Source organism: Theropithecus gelada, chromosome 7b, assembly GCF_003255815.1.
Source record: "Theropithecus gelada isolate Dixy chromosome 7b, Tgel_1.0, whole genome shotgun sequence".
Taxonomy (NCBI): domain Eukaryota; kingdom Metazoa; phylum Chordata; class Mammalia; order Primates; family Cercopithecidae; genus Theropithecus; species Theropithecus gelada.
The window spans coordinates 51,622,735-51,643,156 of record NC_037675.1 but is presented as its reverse complement, the minus strand read 5'-3'; the positions used below and the strand labels follow the sequence as shown (position 1 = coordinate 51,643,156).

The 20,422-nt window shown below is 39.2% G+C and overlaps 1 protein-coding gene across 1 annotated transcript in view; it reads left to right on the top strand.

The window, feature by feature from the left end:
• Positions 1 to 20,422, top strand: part of L2HGDH (L-2-hydroxyglutarate dehydrogenase) — a 69,072-nt gene that overhangs the window by 14,561 nt on the left and 34,089 nt on the right. Inside the window, exons 4-5 of the mRNA XM_025392557.1 lie at positions 4,278 to 4,409; positions 16,695 to 16,857. Coding sequence (XP_025248342.1) covers positions 4,278 to 4,409; positions 16,695 to 16,857 — 295 coding nt within the window. The remainder of the gene's footprint in view (positions 1 to 4,277; positions 4,410 to 16,694; positions 16,858 to 20,422) is intronic.

The following is a 20,422-nucleotide window of genomic DNA, read 5'->3' as shown; positions in this document are numbered from 1 at the left end:
GGCCGAGGCAGGGGGGATCACCTGAGGTTGGGAGTTCGAGACCAGCCTGACCAAGATGGAGAAACCCCGTCTCTACTAAAAATACAAAATTAGCTGGGTGTGTTGGCGCATGCCTGTAATCCCAGCTACTTGGGAGGCTGAGGCAGGATAATTAATTGCTAGAACCTGGGAGGCAGAGGTTACAGTGAGCTGAGATCGTGCCATTGCACTCCAACCTGGGCAACAAGAGTGAAATTCTGTCTCAAAAAAAAAAAAAAAAAAAAAGTCCTTCTACCTCAACCTCTGGAGTAATGGGGATCACAGGTGCACCACCATGCCTGGCTAATTTTTTTTTTTTTTTTTTTTTTTTTGAGATGGAGTCTTGCTGCCACCCAGCCTGGAGTGCAATGATGCCATCTCAGCTCACTGCATCCTCCACCTCCTGGGTTCAAGCAATTCTTCAGCCTCAGCCTCCCAAGTAGCTGCGACTACAGGTGCACACCACCACGCCTGGCTAATTTTTGTATTTTTAGTAGAGATGTGGTTTCACCTTGTTAACTAGGCTGGTCTCAAACTCCTGACCTCAAGTGATCTACCCACCTCAGCCTCCCAAAGTGCTGGGATTACAGGCGTGAGCCACCATGCCCCATCATTTTGTTGTTGTTGTTGTTCTTTTTTTTTTTTTTTTTTAAAGTTAGGATCTCCCTCCATTGCTCAAATTGGTCTCAAACTCCTGGGCTCAGGTGCTCAAGTGATTTCTCACCTTGGCCACCTAAAGTGTTGAGATTACAGGTGTGAACCACCATGCCTGGCCAGCAGCATATTGTTTAATTTACATGTGTTTGTATAGTTTCCAAAATTCCTCTTGTTATTGATTTCTAATTTTATTCCATTGTGGTCAGAGAATATACTTGATATAATTTCATTAAAAAAAATTTTTAAAGACCTGTTTTGTGGCCCAACATATTGGTCTATCCTTGAGAATGATCCACGTGCTGGAGAGAAGAATATATATTCTGTGGCTTTTGGATGAAACTGTCTGTAAATATCTATTAGGTCCATTTGGTCTGTAGTGCTCAGTAGTTTATTCTTTGTGATGCTTTTGTGAGAATTGTTCTCCTAATTTCATTTTTTGTAATTCATTGCTAATGCATGGAATATGATTGATTTCTGTATGTTGATTTTTTTTTTAATCCAGTGACCTTTCTGAACTCATTTTGTTCTAATTGTGTGTGTGTCTGTCTGTCTGTCTATGAATTCCTTAGGCTTTACTATATGCAGGATCATGTCATCTGCAAATAAGTTTCTTTTCCAATTTAGATGTCTTTTACCTACTTATTCTGCTTACCTGATTTCCACGGGTGGAAGCTCCAATACTGTGTTGAACAGAAGTAGTAAAAGTGGACCTTCTTGAATTGTTCTTGATCTAATGGAGAAGCATTCAATCTTTTACCCTTAAGTTTGATGTTAGTTGTGGATTCCCTTTATCAGATTAAGAAAGTTTCTTTCTGTTCCTAGTTTGTTGAGTGTTTTCTATCATGAAAAGGTGTTGAATTTTCTCAAATGCCTTTTCTGCTTCTATTGAGGTGATCATGTGGTTTTTATCCTTTATTCTGTTAATGTAGTGTATTAATACATTTTTGGATGTTAAATTGATTTTACATTCCTGTGATAAATCCCTCTTGGTCATGGTGTAAAATCCTCTCTATATGTTGCTGCATTCAGTTTATTAGTATTTTGTTCAGGGTTTTGCATTAATATTTTTAAGGGATATTGGTTTGCAATTTCTTACGATATTTGGTTTTGGTAAAAGGCAAAATACTTTTTCTTTCTGAAGAGAAACCAGAGCACTGGTTGTAGTATCAAACTAATATTGGCCTCACAGAATTAGTTAGGAAGTGATTCTTAGTCTTCTGTTTTTTGGAGGAGTTTATGAAGAATTAGTTTTTTTTTTTTTTTTTTTTTTTAACATCTGGTAGCATTTGTGAATAAAGCCTCTCAGCCTGGGCCTTTTTTTTTTTTTTTTAATGTGGGAAGTTTTCAGTCACTTCATGTGTTACAGGTTTATTAAGTTTTTCTTGTCGAATCAGTTTCAGAACTTTGTGTTTTTCTAATAATTTGTTCATTCCATCTAGATTTTCTAATTTGTTGCCATACAATTGTTCATAGTGTTCTTTTATAAGTCCTTTTATTTCTGCAATGTTGGTAGTCATGTCCCTTCTTTGTGTAAGTTTTTTTTTTTTGGAGACAGGATCCCACTTTGTCACCCGGGATGGAGTGCAGTGGCACAATCTTGGCTCTTTGTAGCCTTGACCTTCTGAGCTCAAGTGATCCTCCCACCTCAGCCTGCTAGTAGCTGGGACTACAGGTGCACACCACCACACTCAGCTAATTTTTTTGTATATTTTTTTTTCTGTGTGTCTAGATTCCATCTAAATCTAGATGGAATGAGTCACCATGCCTGGCCCTTATAATTTTTAAGAATAAAAACTTATTGTTACCATTAAAGATGCTGGGTGTGGTGGCTCACGCCTGTGATCCCAGCACTTTGGGAGGCTGAAGTGAGTGGACCACCTGAGGTCAGGAGTTCCAGACCAGCCTGGCCAACATGGTAAAACCCCGTTTCTACGGAAAATATAAAAATTAGCTGGGCATGGTGGTGGGCACCTGTAATCTCAGCTACTTGGGAGGCTGAGGCAGGAGAATCGTTTGAACCTGGGACACAGAAGTTGCAGTGAGCTGAGATCCTGCCATTGCACTCCAGCCTGGGTGACAAGAGTGATACTAAAAAAAAGATGCTTTGAGGAAAAAAAAAAATTGTAGGGCTGGACTCAGTGGCTTATGCCTGTAATCCTAGCACTTTGAGAGGCTGAGGTTGGCAGATTACTTGAGCCCAGGAGTTTGAGACCAGTCTGGGCAATGTGGTAAAACGCTGTCTCTACTAAAAATACAAAAAATTAGCTGAGTGTGGTGGCACATGCCTGTAGTCCCAGCTTCTAGGGAGGCTGAGGTGGGAGAATCACTTGAGCTTGGGAAGTCAAGGCTGCAGGGAGTCATGAATGGGCCACTTCACTACAGCCTGGGCAATGGGAGTGAGACCCTGTCTCAAATAAATAAATAAATAGAAATTTAAAAAATAGAAACAAATTTTTTGAAGAGACAGAGTCTTGCCCTGTTGCCCAGGCTGGAGTGCAGTGGCACAGTCACAGCTCACTGCAGCCTTGAACTCCTGGGCTCAAGTGGTCTTCTTGCCTCAGCCTTTGAAGTAGCTTGGATTATAGACATGAGCCCCTGTGCATGGCCACATTTTAAAAAATAATTCAGTAAAATGGGCCTGACATAAGTGAAAAAGGCAAGGTATAAAAGTCCAGTTTCAGTTTTTCTCATTGAGTTGTAAGAATTCTTTACATATTCTAAATACAAGATCTTTATCAGCTACGTGATTTGCAAATATTTTTTCTCATTGTGTGGGTTATCTTTTCAATTACTTGATAGAGTCCTTTGATTCCACTTCTGTTTTTAAGGTTAATTATTTATTGATTTAAGCCTTTATACCTTGATTAAAAGTGTCACCTCATGAAATTTGGTTGCCTCTTTGGTATGAAATAATGACTTGTGAATTCTAATATACCTTCAAATATGCACCTGTGTTTTCCTTTGCCCCTTTCCTTAAGTAAAGAAAAAACTGTACCTCAAACAGATATTTTTCCCATAAATAAATAGAAAATAAGTTGATGAATTTACTGTTTTTCCCCTTGCAACAGAATGTATTAGTAAATACTTTATAATGTATTCCAAAAATAAAAGGGATTGTCTTGTCAGTTATATTCCATTACATTCAATACCAGTTGTCTTTCTGATGTGCTGATATTTTACATTTTCCTGAAGAAATAAGGAGGCCATTCTGTTTTGGGGGGGGCGGTGGTGGGGAAGTAAAGTCCAAGCAACTTATGCTTCTCTCCCTTCTGGGATTGAGAATGTGGTAGTGATGAGTTGCTTATGACCAAGATGCACATAGAGACTGTGGTAACAGAAGTGGAAATTGAGGCTACATTGCACTTTTAGGGAAAATTTGTTTTTATGCCATTTTCTTAAGACAACTTTTCTTGGTGGAGGAAAAAAATAGTCATGAAGAAAGGAAGAATTAGATATGTGAAGAAAAAATAATTAAAAAAAATTAACCTCGTTTGGGTCATACGATAGTTGATGATTTTCCACTGACTTATCTTTCATCACTGATGATACATTGACCTCTATCAATGCTCCTCACCCTTTTTTTTTTTTTTTTTTTTTTTAAGCTTATAGTAGCTGTTGAACAAGAAGAAATTCCCAGACTTCAGGCCTTGTATGAGAGAGGCCTCCAGAATGGTATCCAGGGCCTGAGGCTGATCCAGCAGGAGGATATAAAAAAGAAGGAGCCATATTGTAGGGTAAGTGATTAACTAGCTTCAAAGGGATGTTTTTATTTAGAGCTTAGTCCTGTGACATGGAGGCTGAGGGTGAGTTTATAGGAGGCAGGAATAATGTAAAATCAGTCAGATAATCCTGTCACAGAAGTAGTGAAGTGACAGACACAAGAGGGCATTGCCACAAACTCTGGACACCTGATTTCTTTCTCTGTGAGAAAATACCAGGTGTGAGCAACATGAACAAAGACAGGAGGAGGCCTGAGACCACATGGCATGTTTGGAAAACACTGAGCAGTGAGGTGTGATTGGGAGCATTGAGTATATAGGGAAAGATAAGAGATGAGACTGAAAAGGCAGGGTTAGGCCCACATAAAGGGCTTGGCATTCATGCTAATAACATTGAAGTTTATCCAGTAGGCATGGGGAGCCATTGAACATTTTTGGAGGAGGGCAGCTGTAGTGTCTGATCTATATCACAGGTGGATAAGGCTGGCATGAATTTGAAGAGTAGCTTGTAGACTGTCTTCCTTAAACTTGCCATAGGGAAAAAAACAGATCTTTGTTCATGAAAGAGACAGGAATAGTAATATAACAGTTATTCTGCATGTTAACTTTCACTGATAACCTTTCAGAGACTGTTAGTCCAACTTCGCAGTTTCACCGACTGTTCCAATGAATGGCTAATTTTCTCCTGTGGGTAGAAATTTAACTGTCCAATAGCTGGACTTCCGGAACGTGTCTCAGAGAATGTGACCTTGAACTCGCTATCAGGCAATGCTTTTTAACTTGGTTTAGAGAAACACTATGGGAAATAGGCTGGAAAATGTGTAGACTATTAGACCATTTATTTGTTCATCTACATCTCTCAGAGTGGCATGTCTACACTGCAGTGTTTTGTCTTCCCCATTCTACTCCTTGACCCCAATTACTGTCTTTGAATTGTGCTTTGGTTTTATGGCATCAGCCTATGGAGAAGGTCATTGTGTCAATCACTGTGACCTCCATTGTGAGGATGTGATTGAGGACATAAGTTACTCACTCTGTTACACAACATCTTGCTCTGAGAACCTGCAGGAGACATTTCTCTCAGATCTTAGTTCTGAGAATAATTTTATTCTTCCTGACCACAGTTGGCTTGTTTTTATCTTATGGACATTGAGTGATTTAACTGATTGCATTGCCCTGTGTACTTTGGCTGCAAGGAAGCTCAGAGACACATTTGTGCCCTACTCCTGCCAGATATCTAGGGCCTTAAACACACATTTTTATTTTTGTATACTAACTTCCCTCTTCATTTCATCTTACCTTTCCACCCTCCTTTTCTGTCTACCCTAATTTCTTGGAACCATAACGTACAATGGAAATTATAAATGGATAGCTTAGTGAATTTTCACAAAGTGTGACCAGCACCCAGGACAACAAACAAATGTTACCAACCTCCCAGTACTCCCCTCATGTCCTTCCACTGGGACGTTTCCCCTAAGAGTAAACACTGTCCTGACTTCTTACATCATAGGTGGTTGAATTTTAGGTAAGTAGAATGGTATAATATGTGTTCTTTTGTATCTGAACTTTTTTTTTTTTTTTTAAGACAGGGTTTTGCTGTGTTGCCCGGGCTGGAATGCAGTGGCACAGCATTATTATAGCTCACGGTAACTTTGAACTCCTGAGCTCAAATAATCCTCCCACTTCAGCCTCCCGAGTAACTGGGACAACAGGTGTGTGCTACCACATCCAGCTAATTGTTTTTTAAAAAAACTTTTTAATTAAATTTTTTGTTAACCCAAGCTGGTCTTGAATTCCTGGGCTCAAGTGATCTACCCATCTTGGCCTCCCAAAGTGCTAGGATTACAGTTGTCAGCCATCATGCCCAGCTGTGTCTGGGCTTCTTAAGTTCAATATTGTTTATTAAATTCATCCATATTGTTACATATATTTGTAGTTTGTTTGTTGTCCTTGCTGTATACTGCTATGAATGTAGCATGGTTCATTCTACTGTTGATGGGCATTTGGATAGTTTCCAATTTGGGACTCTTCCAAAAATTGCTGCTATGAAAATTCTAGTACATATGTTTTAGTGAGCATGCATACACGTTTTTATTGGGTATATACCTATGAAGGAACTTGCTAGTTTGCAGTTTATGGATATGTTTAGCTTTGGCAGGTATTCCAGAGTTTTCCAAAGTGTTTGTCCCAATTTATACTCTCATGACCGTTCCAGTGCTCCATATCCTCAACCAACACTTGGTATTGCTTATTGATTTTATTTTAGCCATTCTGGTGGGTATGTAGTAGTATCATATTATGATTTTAATTTATATTTCCCTGTGGATTCACACATTTATGCACCTTTATATGTATTTATTGACCATTTGGATATTTTATTTTGTGAAGTACCTGTTTGAGTCTTTTACCCACTTTTCTATTGGGTTGACTGTCTTTCTTATAATTATTAATTATTCATTTTAGGACATATGTAGTCTGGATATGAGTCTTTTGTTGGATATATATATATGTATATACACACACGCACACACACAAACTGCATATCACAAATATCTCCTCCTACTCTGTAACATGTCATTTTATTTTATTTTATTTTTTTGGAGAAACAGGGGGTCACTCTGTCACCCAGGCTGGAGTGCAGTGGTGTGATCACAGCTCACTGCAATCTTGAACTCCTGGGCTCAAGCAATCTTCCTGCCTCAGCCTCCTGAGCAGTTAGGACTACAGGTGTGTGCCACCACACCCAGCTAATTTTGTATTTTTGTATTTTTGCAGAGATGGGGTCTTGCTATGTTGCCTAGGCTGGTCTCAAACTCTAGGGCTCAGGTGATCCTCCTGCCTTGACCTCCCACAGTGCTGGGATTGCAGCGTTTCACTTTCCTAATATTGTCTTCAGATTAATAGAAATTCTTAATCTTAATGTTACCAATTTATGCCTATGTTTGTTTTTTATGGTTAGTGTTTTTTGCGTTTTAGTTAAATTTTCTGGATGCATTCAAAGACTTTGTAAGAGAAATAAAATAAAATAGAAAAAAAAAGAAATCTTTGCCTAGCCCAAGGTCTAGAAGATATTCTACGTGTTTCTCTAAAAGTTTTATTGTTTTACGTTTCACATTTAGATCTGCAGTCCATTTGGAATTGATTTTTATATATGGTATAAGTTAGGGGTCAAGGTATATTTTTTCCCCAAACGGATACCCAGTTGAGTCAGCATCACTTATCAAAAAACCATTATTTTCCCACTGTGCTGCAGTATTGCCTTTATGATATCAGATATGTGGTGGGTCTATGTCTGGACTCCATTCTGTTCCATTGCCTCTTCTGTGCTACTACCATAATGTTTAATTATAATAGCCTTTTTTTTTTTAATGGGGTTTCACTCTGTCACCCAGGCTGGAGTGCAGTGATGTGATCACAGCTCACCATGGCCAGCTAATTTTAAAATGTTTTGTAGAGACAGAGTCTCACCATATTTCCTAGGCTGGTCTCGAACTCCTGGGCTTAAGTGATCCACCTGCCTCGGCCTCCCAAACTGCTAGGAATACAAGCATGAGCTATAGTAGCTTTTTTTTTTTTTTTGAGACGGAGTCTCTCTTTGTCACCCAGGCTGGAGTGCAGTGCCACCATCTCAGCTTACTGCAACCTCCATCTCCTGGGTTCAAGCAATTCTCCTGTCTCAGCCTCTCCAGTAGCTGGGATTACAGGCACCCGCCAACATGCCTGGCTAACTTTTGTATTTTTATTTATTTATTTTGAGACGGAGTTTCACTCTTGTTGCCCAGGATGGAGTGCAATAGCGCAATCTCAGCTCACCGCAACCTCTGCCTCCTGGGTTCAAGTCATTCTCCTGTGTCAGCCTCCCGAGTAGCTGGGATTACAGACATGCACCACCAGGCCCAGCTAATTTTGTATTTTTAGTATAGATGGAGTTTCTCCGTGTTGGTCAGGCTGGTCTTGAACTCCCGACCTCAGATGATCCTCCAGCCTTGGCCTCCCAAAGTTCTGGGATTATAGGCATGAGCGCCTGGCCCTATAGTAGCTTTTTAATGGGCCTGAATATCTGGTAGAGTAAGGCCTTCAGTTTTTTTCTTCAACGTTGTCTTGGCTTTTCTTGGATCTTTACATTTCTACATGAATTTTGGAGTTAATTTGCTAAACTTCACAATATAACCTGTTATGATTTTGATTAAGGTTGCACTGAATCTGTATGTCTATGTGGAGACAATTTACATCTTTGTAGTAGGGAGTCTTCCAATCCTTGAACTTCATATATCCCTCCCTTTGTCTGGATCTGTTTTGATTTATTATATAATGTATTATGATTTTCAGGATATAAGTCTTGCATGGCATGTCTCTTACATTTGTGTCTACAAATAATTTGATGTTTTCTGATACTCATTAATAGTATTGTTATTTAAAGTTCATTTTTTATTTGTTTGTTGCAGGTATATGTGGAAATATAATTGATTTCTGACCTTGTATTCAACTTTCTAGTTAAATTTACTTATTGGTTCTAAATAATTTGTCTAGAAATTCTTTTGGATTTTTTATACCCAAACATTTTATCTCAAATAGTAACTATTTTATTTCTTCTTTTCTAATTCATATACTTGGTTGATCCAATGGTTAATCCTAGTTTGTATAGTTTTATATGTGTTTTTTTATTTTTACAAACTGCTTCATCCTTTCTGCAAAAAGATAAGATAAAAATGTATTTTTTCAAGTTCAGGATAAATAAAAGCTTAAAGGAAAAAAATATATATTTTTTCTCTTCATCTCTGGTTGTAAAGTTAAAGTTGGGTCAAAATATGCAAGATTTGTTGAATTCATGTAAAACTCCTAAGACGCTGATAGTACCCAGGAGTCTAAATAATGTTGAATGAGTTCTTCCTGCAGAGAAGGTTATAGCATCTTGGTCTCCAGCAAGCCACTATTCCTTTCCTGGCACCCAGTCAGGATAATCAAACTATTTTGCTTGTGGGATACACTAGGTCTTGTTACTTCCCTTTTCTCTCCTCAAATATTCCTTATTTCTCTGAGATAGTGAATTAGTGACTGATTTTTTTAAGTAGAATATTTTCATTGACCATCTTATTTTGGCCACCTGCTTATTTCACACTCTGAGCAAATTCTAAATGGTCAAAGTCAAGGTTGGCAAATTCTGTCCTGTGGGCCAAATTCATCTTGCCACCTGTTTTTGTATGGCCTGAAAGCTAAAAATGTTTTGTTTTGTTTTTTTTTGAGACGGAGTCTCACTCTGTCACCCAGGCTGGAGTGCCGTGGCACGATTTCTGCTCACTGCAACCTCTGCCTCCCTGAGTTCAGCAGTTCTCCTGCCTCAGCCTCCCGTGTGGCTGGGATTACAGACACATGTCACTATGCCTGGCTAATTTTTGTATTTTTAGTAGAAACAGGGTTTCACCATATTGGCCAGGCTATTCTTGAACTCCTGACCTTGTGATCGCCTGCCTTAGCCTCCCAAAGTGCTGGGATTATAGGCGTGAGCCACTGTGCCTGGCCATGCTAAAAGTGTTTTTTACATTTTAAGTGTGTTAAAAAAAATTAAAAGAAGAACATTATTTTGTGATGAATTAAAATTGTATGAAATTCGTCCAGGCGTGGTGGCATGTGCCTGTAATCCCAGCCACTTGGGAGGCCGAGGCAGGAGAATCGCTTGAACCCAGGAGGCGGAGGTTGCAGTGAGTGGAGATTGGGCCACTGCACTCAAGCCTGGGCAACAGAGCGAGATTCCATCTAAAAAAAAAAAAAAAAATTATATGAAATTCAAATTTCAGTGTCCATAAAGTTTTATTGAAATACAACCACAAATACTCATTTATGTATTGTCTGTAGCTGTTTTTGTGCTGAACAGCCTCATTGAGTAGTTGCAACAGAGATCATAAGCCTAGATAGTCAAAAATATTTACTATCTGTCTCTTATAAAAAAGGTTGCCTACCCTTGGTCTAAATAGCAGGTAGCTACTGAAGGACTTGAACAGAACACTGACAGTCAAAATGTACTAATTTAGCAAAGTTTATCAAATTTGAATATGTAAGATGGAACTGGACATGGGAAGAGGAGAACCAAAGCCACTTATTGTTATTTTTGAATTATCTGATTCCAGTAATTCTCAGACTTAAGGGAGTTTTGACATGTTATCCTTTAGTTTATCTTGTTGCATCCTTCCATTTTTTTAAATTAACTTGGATCTAGCATAAGGTGAGCACTATAATATAGCTGTTGAAAAGTCAAACAGACATAAGCTCCACTTTCACATCTGCCTCTTTAATGGCTGTTAACGTTGAGTAGGTTATAATCTTTCTAATCCTCAGACTCCTCCTTTGTAAAATGGAGATTGTTTTGAGAATTAAATGAAATACTATATATAAGGCATTCGGCTTATGTTAATCCCTTAAGAAATGGTAGATATTATTATATGCTTATTTAAACAATCCTAGTAAATTCAAATTGGTTTTGTTTGAAATATTTGGGGATGTTTTCACTTCTGCTTTCTTCAGCTTTTTTTCTGCCAGCCTCCTCTAAAGCCATAAAGCCAGCCTCCTCTGGTCAGCTCATTAGAGTGCTCTTTCTAAACCTTTGAATGAGATGCTCCCTGAATCATGAATTGTTAGTAAAGCTAATTAGATCTTTAAACTAAATTTGTTGTAATTTTGTCTTTTAACACACTCAATGGTTTTGTAATGCACCGTGTAGATAAGAAACACGATAATAGATTTTCCTGTTAAGATAATTAAGAATATTTAATTATGTGTATTCTTCCCCCAGTTTGTATTTCCCCTTTTCCTGATGTGTTACATTTATTATTTTATTCTTTTTATTTTCTTTAAGGCATATCAGTCTTTTTTAGAGTGAGATAGCCTATTTTAAAACAATGGAGAGAGATCCTGGCATATTATAAAACTAGGGTTGTGAATAATTGATATAAGGGCTGGTTGTTTAGACTGATGTTATGCTTCAGGGAAAAAAAAAATGCTAGTATTAAAATTAAGAAATTAGGAGGCTGTTACGTATGTGGGAGCAGAGAGTATATGGGAAATCTCTGTACTTTTGCTCAATTTTTTTATGAACTTAAAACTGCTCTTAAAAAAGAGTCTACTTAAAAAATTTAGATTAAACCCACTTCCTGTTTCTTAGCTATGCAGTCAGTGCATTACAAAACTGTTGAGTGTGTTAAAAGACAAAATTACAACAGATTTAAAGACCAAATTAGCTTTTTTTAGTGATTCATGAATCAAGGAGCATCTCATTCAAAGATTTAGAAAAGGCACTCTGATGAGCTGACCAGAGGAGGTTGGCCTTTATAGGCAGAAAAGAGCTGAAGAAAGCAGAAGCAGAGAACCACTGCACTCCAAATAATTTAATTGTCGAGTTTGAAAAACAGGATTACTGGTATCCTAGTGGTACTGAAATTTGGAGAATTGGTCTATTTGATTGTTGTCTGTTGTGTTGTTGTTGTTAAGGCTTTAGAGACAGAAAAAATTGGAACAGGAACCCATGATTTTTTATATTATGTATTACCTAAAGAAAAGCAGATTGGTTGTTTCAAAGTTACTTTCCTTATAAGGTTAAAACAGAGGCCAGGCGCAGTGGCTCACACCTGTAATCCCAGCACTCTGGGGGGCCAAGGCGGGCAGATCATCTGAGGTCAGGAGTTTGAGATCAGCCTGACCAATGTGGTGAAACCCCATGTCTACTAAAAATACAAGAATTACCCGGGTGTGGTGGCGCATGTCTGTAATCCCAGCTACTCGGGGGCTGAGGCAGGAGAATTGCTTGAACCAGGGAGGCGGAGGTTGCGGTGAGCTGAGATTGCGCCGTTGGACTCCAGAAAAAACAGAGAAGACTTCCTTATCAAGCTGGCTGAAACCAGCCTGTTTGGGAACTTGGCTGTTAGTTATCTCTTCTGATTTCTTAGGTCATATAAACAACTTGGTTTCCATCGGGTGAGGAGGAATTTTAGTGTGAGTGACTCCATTTTGGTTTGGTCTCTAGAGGCCTAATACAGAAGCTCAATGCAAAACAACGGCTTCCTATATATGTTATTAAACATGTCCTTCCTGAAAATAGACTAAATCTATTGCTGTTTCATAGCTTTATATGATTTTGATGGAATTTGATTGTGAACTAATATCAGAATTTCACATATTTTCAAAAAGCTAGAAAAAAGGATTTTGAATTTTTACAACACAAAGAAATGATAAATGTTTGAGGTGATTGATATACTAATTACCCTGATTTGATCGTTACACATTGTATACACATACTGAAATATCATTGTGTTCCATAAATATATACAACTATTGGCTGGGCGTGGTGGCTCATGCCTGTAATCCCAGTACTTTGGGAGGCTGAGGTGATTGGATCATTTGAGGTCAGGAGTTCGATGGCAAACATGATTAAACCCCGTCTCTACTAAAAATAAAAAAAATAGCCAGGCGTGGTGGGTGCCTGTAGTCCCAGCTACTTGGGAGGCTGAGGCAGGAGAATCGCTTGAACCTGGGAGGCAGAGGTTGCAGTGAGGCGAGATTGCACCACTGCACTCCAGCCTGGGCAACAGAGCGAGCCAGACTCTGTCTCAAAAATAAATAAATAAATAAATAGATAAATAAACAAACAATTATTATGTGTCAACTAAAAATAAGTTTCAAAAAATTTTTAAAAACACTTTCATTGATGTGCTCCTATCAAGTATTGCCTTGAAGGATGAAAGAATTGATAACCTCCTTCAAAAGGACATGCCAATTTTTAACACCTTTTAATTTTTATTTCCTTTGAAAAGTCTTTCAAATGTTAAGATTGGTATCAAAAAGAAAAAACGTACATCTGAGCTGCTGGCCCCATGATAGATTTGGTCATGAAAATAATTTAATTGTAGAGTTTGAAAAACAGGATTACTGGTATCCCAGTGATACTGAAATGTGGAGAATTGGTCTATCTGATTGTTGTCTGTTGTGTATACTTGTTAAGGCTTTAGAGATAGAAAAAATTGGAACAGGAACCCATGATTTTTTATATTATGTGTTACTGAAAAAAAAACTTTTCAGATGTTGTAAAGGTTATGGATGAGTCTGGATATTGTTTTCTGTACCTGATGATGTGACCATCACAGGTCCTTGGAATGAGGTCAGTGAGATATGTGTGCATAGGTAATGAAATTATATGTATTACACATACTTTTGTGTCTTATAAATGAAGAAACTGTTTGTTATTTTCCCAGGGTCAAACAGCTCCCAAAGAGTTCCCACCCCAAGATCTGACTGAGAACTGGTACTTTTTTCTGTTTGGTTCAACCAAAGGTTCTTTGATTACTATGTGCCAAATACTGTGTTAGACACTGTAGATAGATAAGAAGATGAATAAGCCGTGGCTGTCAACCTGAAGGAGGTTATAGTGTAAAAGAAGATATAACTTAATATAGCGATAAGTATTCTGATAGAGCTGGTACTCTCCTGTACCAATGTTAAGGGAATGCTTTTAGCTTAGTACAATTGTTTAAGAAACCCTCAGAGACAAACCCCCACTTGAAAGATGAATGAGTAAAATAACTTATAAAAGAGACATATTCTGCTTCTCTTTGAGGCCTCCACGATATACTTTATATGATTCTAAGTTGTAATCATTAGTGTTTACATGTGTTTAGGGATGGCAATATGTAGTAGAACATGTAGTTTGATTATTTTCTAAAGATGTTTTGAATAAAGTCCTTCCTTCCTCACCAACCTCACCACTGCTATATGATAAAATGTCACCACTGCTATATGATAAAATAGTGGATAAAATGTCCATGGTACAGGGTCACTTCTTTGTTTTCCGGGCCCCCTAGAAAGAAGTTTACCAGGGCAGCTCTAAAGGGTTTCTTAGACCAGGTCCCTTTAAGAAAACCAAGTATCATCAGGAAGAGGCCCTTGGAAAATTTTAAACTGCCACTGTAAACTTTGACTTGAGAGGATAGCTCTTTTTATTTTTTTTTTAAGTACTTCTTGCAGAGCATGGCTACCCCATAAGCAGTATGTCCAGAGTAGCTGAAGATAACTCTTGACTGCTCCCTCTCTGGGCAAATCCTCACTGCTACTTTGACCTCTGGTCTGCTTTTGCCATTTTATTAATACTGTTGGTGTTCCTCTGTATCCTGACTGAGATCTGCTCTCAACTTTCCCTGTCCTGCTTGCCTGGTTCTTGCCTGGTTCTGATCTGCCAAGGCCTCAGATTTCAATCTCTGACCTGCTGACCTGGACAGTTCATGCCCAACCTCCTGGGTGACAGACACAGCCAGCCTGTCCACCAATACCACCCCAACTTGGCAGCCTCTACCTTGCAGCTAGTCCCAGGCCAGAGCATTGGATCGCTTGGTTATGATGACTTTTTTCACCTTTCTACAACACACATGTATAGGTGAGGAACACCAACATCTTATGAGGAGGGGGAAAACCAAGACTAGAAAGAGAAAGAAAAGAAGGGACGCCTTCTAGGGAAGGTCTGGAATGGAGTAAGGGGGATCTTACGTGTTTAAACACAGCCCTCAAATTCAATCCTTCAGTAAATGTTTGAGTGTCCTCAGTGTGTCAGACGTTGTGCTGGGTAATGGGAGCATAAGATGAATAAGGAAGCTATTTGAAATTGTAAAAAACAATTGATCGAGAATGAAGCACTTTTACAGAATGTTTTTATCCCTCTGTTATACTTGTCACGTAATTTTATGCTAGGTAAGGAAGTTTTCATGGACTAATCTCTTGGTATTATCCTAAGTGAGCTTCTAAGGTTATTGTACCCAAAATATTGTTTATAGGTTGAAGTTGAGTTATAGTTACTGACATGTGAATTTAGTCAATGACTAAGTCTTATGTTTATTGACTGTATCAAAACAGAAGGAATGATTTCGTATGCTTGGCAAATACTCTCGTATTCTAGAATTGAGACTGTCAGGAAAATGATGAAGTTTGCCAAACATTGCTTTTAGTTTGTTAAAAAAGAGACTGTTGATGTTTTGGGAGTCTTTACTCTCAGTGTGACCTGGTCATTAGGAAACATTGGTCACAGTTGGATAGCAAAGAGAAAATCTTTTTCTAAAGACGGAGTCTCTGTTGTCCAGGCTGGAGTGCAGTGGCGTGATCTTGGCTCACTGCAACCTCCGCCTCCGGGGTTCAAGCGATTCTCCTGCCTCAGCCTCCTGAGTAGCTGGGTCTATAGGCGCCTGCCACCACGTCTGGCTAATTTTTGTATTTTTAGTAGAGATGGGTTTTCACCATAATTGGCCAGTCTGGTCTCGAACTCCTGACCTTGTGATCCACCTGCCTTGGCCTCCCAAAGTGCTAGGATTATAGGCGTGAGCCACCGCACCTAGCCGCAAAGTGAAAATCTTCTAAGGGCCAAGCAGGTGAATGTGTTGGGGTAATGGTCAGGTGGTGAATACAAGAGTGAGATCTTTAGAATAGTATTATATCTGATATTATTTTAAAACCACAACAACGATAGTGCTGTGCTGGCCAAATGAGAGGATGGCAGAATTTATCAATAGCACTCACCTTCTGGATGTTATCCTGGATAGCAGGCTACCCTCTTGGGAAAATTGATTGGGAGAACTGATATACTGATATGCAAAAAAGGGCAACAGAAAATGGTGCTGTTAACAATGATCACCAAAATGTAGTCAGTACTTAGTGTGTGAAATTCTCCTCTTATCCTTTTCTTTAGAATTAGAAAAGGTCAATGACATGTTCAACATTTATTCTAAAAAAATAAAATAAGCATGTGTTATATAGGTTATTCACCTACAGATTGATGAACATTGATTTGGACATGTCTTTAGGGACAAAAACAGAAACAAACAAACAAAAACCAGTCTATTAATTTCTTGTATTACCTGAAGAAAAAGTTTGAGTTAACCACATAAAATCTCCATTCCATATTTGTAGTCTCAAAGATAGGGTCTGGGCAGCAAGTCAAAGCAATGCTCTGGAAACATTGTGAGTAGCTAGAACAACTCTTGAGTTCTTACCAAGTATGCACAACGTAGTATGTGCTACTGGGAAAAATCTCACTAGAGCTTATTTAAAACATAATTGTTTGATGATACGGAATTCAACTCAGAATCAGATATGAATCAAATCAGAATCAGGTATGGTGAGGGATAAATAAATGGAAAAACTCATTGTAGCAGCAAGAAAAGCTTGGCAAAATCAACTCCTCTAAAGGACAAAATTGTTTCTTGATTATAGAGATTTTGTTATTTAGCAAGTATTATTTCTCTTATCTGTTATCTTTTCATAATTCTGTTTCAGGGTCTAATGGCGATTGATTGTCCACATACTGGCATTGTGGACTATCGGCAGGTGGCTTTGTCATTTGCCCAGGATTTCCAAGAAGCAGGTGGCTCTGTCTTGACTAATTTTGAAGTAAAAGATATTGAAATGGCTAAAGAAAGCCCTTCAAGAAGTATAGATGGTAAGCTATCCTTGTCTTTTCTATTGAAAAGATCAGCCCTCCATATCCATGGGTTCTGCGTCTGTGGTTTTAACCAACCGAGGATGAAAAATATTTGGGAAAAAATAAATAAATAACAGTAGAACAATACATAATACAAATAAAAAATGTAGTATAACAAAAAATAGCATTTACATTGCATTAGGTATTGTAAGTAATCTAGAAATTATCTAAAATATCCAGAGTCTGTGCACAGGTTATATGCAAATGTTATATGCATTTTATATAAGGGACTTAAGTATCCTTGAATTTTGGTATTTGTGGGGTTCCTGCCACCAATCCTCCTTGGATACTAAGGAATAGCTGTACTTACAGTGATTTTTTTTTAATTGGGATATTTTTGGGGGTAGTACTGGTGGGAGAGCCACAAGGAGCTAAGCTAGAGTACGGTGCAGAACCAGAGGTAGGGGCAGAAGGGACAAGGATGAGACTGAATGTGAGAGAACTGGGACTCCTGGAGGGTCTTGTGCTGGTAGAACCAGACCCTGGTCCGACACTTCTGACTGGTGCTAAAATCTGAACTGCCAAGGCTGTTTATGGAAAATTCGTCTCCAAACACTTCCCTACCCTGTAGGTTAGAGTCAGCATCTCTTGACAATGCTTGTTAAAAATGCATTTTTTTCTCCTTGGGGCAGAGTCTTGCTCTGTCGCCTAGGCTGGAGTACAGTGGCGTGATCCCCGCTCACTGTAACCTTCGCCTCCCAGGCTCAAGTGATCCTCCCACCTGAGCCGTCCGAATAGCTGAAACTACAGGTGCTTGCCACCACCACACCTGGCTAAATTTTGTATTTTTCCTTTTTTTTTAATTTTAATTTTTATAGAGATGAGGTCTCACTGTGTTGCCCAGGCTGGTATCGAACTCCCGAGCTCAAGTGATTTTCCCTTCTCGGCCTCCCAAAGTGCTAGGATTACAAGTGTGAGCCATCGTGCCTGTCCCAGTTTTTGTATTTTTTGTAGAGACAGGGTTCCACCATGTTCCCTATGCTGCTCTTGAACTCCTGGACTCAAGTGATCCATCCACTTGACCTCCCAAAGTGCTAGGATTACAGGTGTGAGCCACTGTGCCTGGCCAATAGCTAACATTTATTAAGCACTTAGTGCTTTCCAAGTATTAACTCATTTGACTGTTAAAATTTTCTGTGGCAGGGTACCATTATTACTCACATTTTTTTAGGGTGAGAAAACTGAGACACAGAGAGAGTAAGAAACTTGGCCATGGTTGTACAAGTACTAAGTGGTGGAGTCTGGATTTCAACTCAGACAGTCTGTACCTAAAGCCCACATAGTTAATTACTGAACTATATTGGACCCACACCATGTTCCCCACAAGCCGAATAATGAGCAAGAATTTCAGATTAACAAAGATGTCAGGTGGAAAGCTTCACTGGTTTAAATGAAGACAGAAGAGTTTGAGAAATTGGTGGTTAGAATGAAGGAAAAAGACTGGCTGTGAAGCACAACAGGAAGGTGGAAGCTAAGAGGCTGGACTAGGAAAGTAGGATACCAAGGTAATTGCAGAGGGGAGGTCTAGGAAAGGGTTTCTTAATTCTGACGCTATTGATATTGGGGCCAGATCATTCTTTGTTGTAGGGGGCTATCGGTGCACTGTAGGATGTTTTGCAGTATCCCTGGCTTCTGTCCACTGGATGCCAGTACCATCACGCCCCCAAGTGATTACAATTAAAAATGTCTCTAGGCCAGGCACAGTGGCTCACGCCTGTAATCCCAGCACTTTGGGAGGCCGAGGTGGGCGGATCATGAGGTCAAGAGATCGAGGCCATCCTAGCCAACATGGTGAAACCCCGTCTCTACTAAAAATACAAAAAATTAGCTGGGCGTGGTGGCTTACGCCTGTAGTCCCAGCTACTCAGGAGGCTGAGGCAGGAGAATCACTTTAACCCGGGAGGCAGAGGTTACGGTGAGCCAAGATCATGCCACTGCACTCCAGCCTGGGCGACAGAGGGAGACTCTGTGACAAAAAAAAAAAAAAGGTGTCTCTAAACGTTGGCAAATGTTCCCTTAGAGTTGGGGGTGAAGGAGTCACTCCTGGTTGAGAACCATTGCTCTAGACTTACAGTTAGACTAGTTTGAACAACCAGGTATAGAAATAAACCAGTAGACTAAAAAAAGGACAAAGAACCATAAACTGAAGAATTTTGAAAGTTCCTATAAAACCAGAATTTTATAACTATGAATGATAATTTTTTTTTTTTAATTTTATTTATTTTATTGATTTTTTTTTTGAGGCAGAATTTCACTCTTGTCACCCAGGCTGGAGTGCAATGGGATAATCTTGGCTCACTGCAAACTCTGCCTCCTGGGTTCAGGCGATTCTCCTGCCTCAGCCTCCTAAGTAACTGGGATTACAAACATGTGCCACCCCATCCGGCTAATTTTGTATTTTTAGTAAAGACATGGTTTCACCATGTTGGCCAGGCTGGTCTTAAACTCTTGACCTCAGGTGATCTTCCTGCCTCAGCCTCCCAAAGTGCTGGGATTACAGGCGTGAGCCACCACACCCAGCTTGAATGATAATTTATTATACTCCTGGAAAGGAGAGAAAAAATTTTCATATGACATGACATTTCCTTTTTGGCTTGTCTATATATATCAACATGTAAATTAGTCTTCCAGTGTGCTAGACTTTACCACTCCTAAGGAACATATACCATTCTGGATAATTTTTTTTTTTTCTTTTTTTCTCCCTTAGAAGTCTGGACAGCAAATCTAATTGTGAAGTTAAAATTTTCAGAAGTACTTTGAGAGGCCAAGGAAGGAGGATCACTTGAGGCCAGGAGTTTAAGACCAGCCTGGGCAACATAGCGAGACCTGTCTCTACAAAAAATTTTTTTAAATTCCCTGGGCATGGTAGCACACACCTGTACTTCCAGCTACTTAGGAGGCTGAGGCAGGAGGATTGCTTGAGCACAGGAGTTTGAGGCTGCAGTGAGCTATAATCGCATCACTGCACTGCAGCCAGGGCAACACAGTGAGACCTTGTCTCAAAAAGAAAAATTTTTTTTTTTTAGAACTGAGGGTAGTGGCTCATGCCTGTAATCCGAGCACTTTGGGAGGCCAAAGTGGGTGGATCGCTTGAGCTCAGGAGTTCAAGACCAACCTGGGCAACATGGTGAGACCCCATCTTTACTAAACATAAAAAATTTTGTTTTAATTAAATAAAATAATTTTTTTTAAATTTGCAAAATCCTATGGGACTCAGATGTCCAGTTTACCGATACAACTATTCAGGTTCTGTATCTCTAAATGGCAAACGTAGTCAGTAGGAAAATTGGCAAACCTTGTGTCTCTGTGAAGAGTACAGGACTGAATTGATCCTTTTATTGACAGCTGTAAGTATGTCTGTATAAAGCAGTGACCTGGGAGGCACGGTGGCTCATGCCTGTAATCCCACAGTTTGGGAGGCCGAGGTGGGTGGATCACCTGAGGTCAGGAGTTCCAGACCAGCTTGGTCAACATGGTAAAAGCCCGTCTCTACTAAAAATACAAAAATTAACTGGGTGTAGTG